Below are 7,528 nucleotides of genomic sequence, written 5' to 3' on the forward strand. Positions count from 1 at the left end.
GCATGCCATTCCTGCAGATCCTGTCACAGCCGCGCTGAGGAATCACCCTGGATTAACCCTGTGAGCAGTGACTGAACAGACAGTAAGCTGTCACATCTGCCCGTTCTAGAAGAATTCGGTATGCTATATTCACTGAGTATCATGCTTCGTTTGATCTTTTTAAACAATGTATGCAGAAATGAACCTTGCATCCTATTCAGTACATGTTACATCTACATTGATATTCTGACATAGCTGAATTTAATCATCAAATGAATTAAGAACTCTGCAGTGTGTCGTTCACCTCTAAATAGATATTTTTAAAAGATGATCACAAATGGTATCACTCCAGAAATGTATGTTGTCAACTTGATAGGCACCTAGGTGCATTATTGCTCTCATTTGTCAACATTTTCTACTTTTACTGCCATTTCCCAAGGGTTTTGTGCTATTGTGACATCAACATGACAGAAATTATGCATTTATGTATTGTCATATGATAAGAACATGTGCTTGTCTTTCGTATCAAAATATTTGTGCTTCCACCAAACCCTTTAATCTTTTTTATTGCGTCTTTTTTGTGTTTTTCTATCTATCATGTTATTATGTCTCTGTGTGGTGTTTTGTTTCCTCTGTAGGTGATCAGTTGTAGTACGCAGGAAGAGTAGAAGAAGCAAACCATTCAGCCCAACAAAGCTTGCCAGTTCTATCCACTTATTTCTTCCAAAAAAACATCAAGTCGAGTTTTGAAAGTCCCTAACGTCTTACTGTCTACCACACTACTTGGTAGCTTATTCCAAGTGTCTATCGTTCTTTGTGTAAAGAAAAACTTCCTAATGTTTGTGCGAAATTTACCCTTAACAAGTTTCCAACTGTGTCCCCGTGTTCTCGATGAACTCATTTTAAAATACAAGTCTCGATCCACTGTACTAATTCCCTTCATAATTTTAAACACTTCAATCATGTCACCTCTTAATCTTCTTTTGCTTTAACTGTGTAGGCTCAGCTCTTTTAATCTTTCCTCATAATTTAACCCCTGTACTAGTTGCTTTTCTCTGGACCTTTTCTAGTGCTGCTATGTCCTTTTTGTAGTTCTTAATTCTTAGTCCTCTGCAAACAGTCATTTTATTAGACTCATAATTGAGCCTGTGAGGGCCACTTGCATAATATATTGCTTTCTTTTCTTGCTTCTCTGTAGCTGTGTAAAACCTTGGGGACGCCCTGGTATGTCTCATTCATAAATGTACTATATTACTACCTGTATTTTAATTCAGGATACAGACAGTAAATACTACGTTTTTGTTTTCAAGTTTTTATACTCAAAATGTTTGCATTGAAGTTGGACTTTGCACATTCTCATCATGGCCATGTTGGTTTTCTTCTGTAACCCCAATTTTCCCACTTATGTCACATAGATATATATACGTTTTGTGACTCTGAATCAGGCCTATGTGGATATGTGCTTAGGTGTGAACTGATGTCCCTTTCAAGGATTGTGGCTACCTGCTACGAGGATGTTGCAAGCACCTGAGTGATTCTAAAATCAGATGTAGTTGGCCTAGTAAATTAATAGGTGGTTGTATTAAATTGATAAGTGATGGCTTTAAATTATCCCCGTATGTCCCAGTTATCTAGTGTCCTCCCCAAACATGGCTCCTGCCATGCACCCAGAGCTGCTTGGGATAATCTAAGATTCACAAACTAGTAATGGAAGAGGCAGATTTAAAAAATGGATGGAAAAATAGAAAATTGATTTTTCATATGGTGTCTAGCTGAGTCTCAGTAAAAGTAAATTATTTTGACTTACAGTTTGTGCAAACATCATTGGAACATTCTCTTAACAATTGAGTATGAGATTATGTCATCTTTTACAGTAAACAGTATATAACTTCTAAATATTTGAAGGTATGGATTGATGGATAATGGATAGCCACCAGGTTAGATACACTAAGAAATCTGAAAGCAAGTCTTCTATCTCCAAGCTAGAAGGAGCAAAGGAAACCTCTATGGAGATGGATCATTTAGCAGCACCATGTAAGAACAGTACTTGGCAAAGGCATCTTGGGCAGAAAATCACAGCCATGACTCTTTAAAGATTAGTCCATGCTAACTATTCACATTGAGAGTCTGCAATGTGTGCCCCTTTCTGTCTATCTGTCATCCTGTCACAGTGCATACATATCAGAATTTCCACTAGAACATTCCATTTCAACATAATCCAATGTGACTATTTTTTAAATTAATCCAGTCTGATTTCATTCAGATTTTCTTCCAGGTCCCAAGTCTCAAGCAAACTGTAGCAGTCATCCTCTAGGAAGTGTGCTGCCACTCAAATGCTTCACCATAGAGATGGCATTATCCTTACCCAACAAAACGTCTAAATGCCCTATTATATACTGTATATAACCTGTTAAATTCTGCATAGTTCCTCACCACACAGTGCAACTTGGTCAACTTGGATATTCAAAAGTGACATGTAGAGGACAAAAAACTGTTAGTACAAGTTATCTTAAGTGTCAACCTGTGGAGACACTACTAGTCAAAGGTAAAATGACTCCACAACAGGATAGAGAGAATGATCTGTTATTTATCACTTATTTATTAAGTTTTTTGTTATTAATTTTATTGTATTTTATTGATTTAATAGTTTCTGTATCCTGCTGTGGAGTCAGATTTTAGTTTTATACATTATACCTTGATTGTACAAGTTGTATTGTGATGTTGGGAATTATGCTTGCCAAAAGACAGATTATTTTTAGCCTCCTCGAACCTTGGATAAGAGTTTTTCTTTTATGTTTTCAATAATTGCTACAATTTCTTGAAAGACAAGATTTGTTAAGCTGAGCAATTTTTGTCATGCACATAGCTTCTTCTTTATAAATGTAAGAATGTATTTCCTTTAGAGCTACCACAGGCCTCTTTAGGTCAGATTGCTTATCTTCAGAATGTTATCATATTTCTTAACATAATACTGTATTTCTTTACACCTTCAGGAAATTCAGTTTTTCTTACACTGTAAATAATGGGCAGCATGGTGGTATAGTGGTTAGAGCTCTTTCCTCGCAAATCAAGCATCTTGGGTTTAAATCCCCTATGGGGTATTATCTGTGGGGAGTATGCACATTCTCCTCATGCATGTACGACTTTTTACTCAGGCACTCCAGATTCCCAATTGATGTATAGGTTAGGTTACCTGTCAACTGAAAAATGGCACCAGTGCAAGAGAATATGTGTTGTGGCAGTAGGGGGCGCTAGTGCTCCCTTGAACCCTCAGGTACCACGCCAGACATCAGGTAAAAGTCCCAGACTCTTTATTTTTCTGTAGCACAGTGCACCAAGCACCTTCCACTCTACTCATAAAATACACAACACAATTCTCTCCTCCTCGCCCAGACACCTCGCCCTCCTTCCTCCCAGCTCAGCTCAGTGTCTGGACTGGCCCATAGTCCTTTTATACACCCTGACCCGGAGGTGTTCCTGCCCAATCAGTCCACAGTTCCTTATTCCTTCCAGGTCAGGGTAAACAGTCTTTTTCTTCAACCCGGGAGCACGTCGTTTCTTCCTGTCACGTGACCGTGACGTACTCCCGGGTTATAGGGCACATATGAGCCCACGAGCCCCCCTACAGTGACTCCCAGCGGCCCCCAGGGTATCCAGCAGGGCTGTGTATAAACGATACAAGGTCCATGATGCCCTGCTGGAACTATGGGGCACGATCCTGCTGTCGGGAGAGCTCCTCCTGACGGCCTGGGGGTGAGAGCCAGAGTAAGAAGTCGTCAGTCCTCCACAGTGTATTGTGAATTGTTTGTGCCCTGAAATGGACTGGCACCTTTTCCAGATTTGTTTCCTACCTTGCTGTCAAGATAAACTCCAGTCTCCTAAGAACCAGCATGTGATGAACTAGATATGAAACTGTAAGAATATGGTAAGTGGCCTTAATACAAAAAACCTACAAGGGTACCAGTGTGCTTGTTTAGAACTATACTAGTGATCAAAATTAGAGAGCAAAATACATTTTTGTAATTGCCAATGTCACTGCTTATCTGAATCAAATGTTATCTCAACATGAATAAAAGAAACTTATTGTAATCATATTTTACCATTGAAAACTATTCCACATTATAAAATAAAAGACTTAAAAAAGATAATTGAAGAAGGTCAGCAATCAAAATTAGACAAGTTGTATTAGTTAACATCTGGTTCTAATCAGGGAATGTCTTGAAATACCAAGCAATGCAAACTGATTAGTCAACATCAAGTCAAGATGGTGAACCTCTCTAGAGTAATCGAAACGTTTCAGCATCAGGTTGCTCCTCTCAGCCATTGGAAGAGAAGTTAGTCATTCCAAGAGTTTACTTTTTGAAAATTGAAGCTGTACAAAGAAACAAAGTCATTCAAACCCCTCAAAAAGGCCAGTTGCCCATGTAAGATCAGTTCATGAGAGAACAAGAAGTTATGGAGACTCCCATTATGGTGTGGGTGATGTTCTCTGCATCAGGAGTTGCGCCTGTCATGCTTTTACATGGCAAGGTGAATGCTAATGTGTATCAGAACCTCCTTCAGCAACATGCACTTTGATCCCAGCAAGCATCGCCCATTCAGACAGCCATTTTTATGCATGACAAAGCCTCTTACAACACTGCAAAATGAGCAAAGCAATTCTAAGAAGTGGAGAATTTCAAAGTGATAAAATGGCCAACACAGAGTTCCTGATCTGAACCCGATTGAGAATTTCTGGAAGATAATGTTATGGCAAAGAAACCTACTACAGTTACCAAATTGTAGAAGATCAGTGCATGAGAAAACAAGATGACATTAGGGACTTTCATTAGGGGACTGGGTCAGCATCACAGCTAGAATTGCTTGCCAATTCAGTGTTGAACACGGCATCTTATCTCATCCTCTGAGAGAACTGGGACTGAAGCCTCACTCCACAGTGACCAACCCTCTCTTCATTAAGAAGAATAGAAAAGTTAAACTAGCCTTTGTTTGAGGAACATGTTGTGTGGACTGAGAAGAACTTTTCCAAAGTTCATTTCAGTGATGAAAGCAAATTTAATCTAGCTGATTTGGACGGAAAATATTATTTTTGGCATCAAATTGGGGAAAGACTGTGCTCAAAGTGTGTGAAGAAGTCAGCAAAGTTTGGAAGAGGAAATATAAGAGGTGTGGGTGATCTTCTCTGCATCATGAGTTGCACCTGTCATACAGCTACATGGCAAGGTGAATGCTAATGTGTATCAGAACCTCCTTCAACAACATGAGCTTCGATCCCAGCAAGCATCATCCATTCAGACAGCCATTTTTATGTTTGACAAATGCCTCTAACAGCACTGCAAAGTGAGCGAAGCAATTCAAAGTGGACAATTTTCAAAGTGATGAAATGGCCAGCTCAGAGTCCTGATCTGAACCTGATTGAGAATTTCTGGAAGATAATTGGTGACAATTTTATCACAAAGAAACCTACTACAGTTACCAAACTGAAGAAGAAGCTGGAAGATGAGTGGAAAAAAAAATTAGCCAGAGCAGGGCAAGAAATTGGTCATGTCCTGTTGCTGCAGAAGTGCTGAAGTCACTGAAATGCCGGGCCTCTATACTTCCTACTAAATTTTGGAAGCTGCAATTGCCAAAAAGCTTCTTTTGCAATACAGTTGTAACAGTTCTCTAATTTTAATCACTGTGGTTTTCCAAAATTAAATGTTTTTTGTTAAATGAAACATACCTACAACTACCATGACTTTAAAATTTATGCACAACAGTCACTGATATGTGTAAGAAACACATTTTCCTAAATTTTTCTCTAATTAGGATAGATGTGAAAATGAAATTCTTTAAATGTACACTCGCTTGTTCCATTCATGTGACATATCACTCTCTGTAATATGAGCAACGCCAAAAGCTATCAGGCTGTATACTGCTTGAACAAGTGTCTAGCCTTAAGGACCTTTAGGAGTCTCGAAACTGTAACATAATGATAATGAATGAGGATAACATATAATAAATGACATTATGTTTAAACAAATGAAAGTAGACTGAATGAGCAATATTTCTAAGGCATCCTGCAATAATACCAAAAATAATGAGTACTTTCATCTTTAAAAAAATTTCCATGCAGCTTACCATACATCTTGCCCTCATCTGAGAGGATGATCTTACGCCGTCCACAAGGTGGATAAATGGCAAGTGCTTCTTGGAAGCTCTGTTCAATGTCGGGGCTCCACACACCCTCTGCGTCATTTTCCAGCGGCTTCTCAAGCGACTCACTAAGTGCTTCACTGCTCCCCCCAGGGGAGTTCACGGGAACCCAGTCTGCCGACGTGGTGCTGCTGGGCAGAGAGGCACTTTGAGTGGGTGAGCCAGGAAAACCTGTAATAGTAAGTGATACCATTATGTAGGTCACATAATGAACTGATAAAAACATGCTCCAGAAGGAAAGAACTAAAGAGAATTACTCACTCCCTGTCCCCCTGACAAGCAATTCCATTTATTATTTTGTAAATGAGGACACTACTTTCATAGAAGATTTGGTTCATCACATATCTCAAGCTCAGTGTAACCTTAATTGGATGTAATCTCCAACTTGGGCACTTGTCTGGACACTTTCTAGCAGAAAGGAATTTCTGGTTTAGACTCCTCAGATTTCCAGCTTGCAGAAAACGTTCAGTCCCCTAAAACTTATTTATTTTCATTGCGTTGAATTTTTAGTTTTATTCACTTCACTTAATACCTGTGGAAGACTATCCATGCCAAAATGACTATAAATTCAATCCAATGCATAATATACATTTTTTTGGGCACAATTCTATCATGTCATAATTAAAAGAAAATAAGCAAATGCTTCATTGCTTCTCAGTATATGACATGTAATATTTGTGACAGTTTGAAATGCAATACAAAAGCATAAAATATATTAATTCATGCCATTTAGTCATGAACTGAACATGCCTCACTTAACGGTAAAGCAAACTAATTATATTTCACGCAATATCTGCTTGACGCACATCGCATATCTTTCAATTGCGCTACTACAAAAACTACTACATTTAAATAATTGACCAATCAGTGGCAAGAGGGGGCAAGGTGGGGGGCAATAACAGGCCAGAGCCTATCCTGACAGCACCGGGTGCAAAATGGGAAAAAAACCCTGGACATAGTGCCAGTCTGGGCTGTCTTAACATAATAGCACAATGGGCACTGGCCAGGGACCCACGATGTTTATGTATGTTTCTGTTCTGCTATCAAAACAGGGGCCCCAGGGCACTACTTTGCCTAGGGCCCTATGATGCTGTTAAGACAGCCCTGCTAGTGTATCCCAGTATTTGCAGTTCATCACAGTGATAATGCAATTCACTTGAAAATGTGTGCTCAGCGCAGACAGCTATACAAAAAGAAATTGAACTGAATTGGATTGGATCGAACCTGAAACATGCATAGACAGACAGTTCAAAATAAGCCTGGGACAGTCAGTACACAATTAAGCATATTCCATTCAGTTATTCAAATAGGATGAATTAGTGACACTGAATTTTCTTATAGGATGTTTCACAGA

General features: G+C 39.0%; 1 protein-coding gene across 1 annotated transcript in view; it reads right to left on the bottom strand.

Moving 5' to 3' along the window:
- Positions 1-6,367, bottom strand: part of LOC120538595 (transcriptional enhancer factor TEF-3-like) — a 158,075-nt gene extending 151,708 nt beyond the window's left edge. Inside the window, exon 1 of the mRNA XM_039767984.1 lies at positions 6,100-6,367. Within this exon, the coding sequence (XP_039623918.1) occupies positions 6,100-6,367 (268 nt within the window). The remainder of the gene's footprint in view (positions 1-6,099) is intronic.
- Between the last annotated feature and the right edge of the window lie 1,161 nt (positions 6,368-7,528).

Source organism: Polypterus senegalus, chromosome 11 (assembly GCF_016835505.1).
Source record: "Polypterus senegalus isolate Bchr_013 chromosome 11, ASM1683550v1, whole genome shotgun sequence".
NCBI classification, from domain to species: Eukaryota; Metazoa; Chordata; class Cladistia; order Polypteriformes; family Polypteridae; genus Polypterus; species Polypterus senegalus.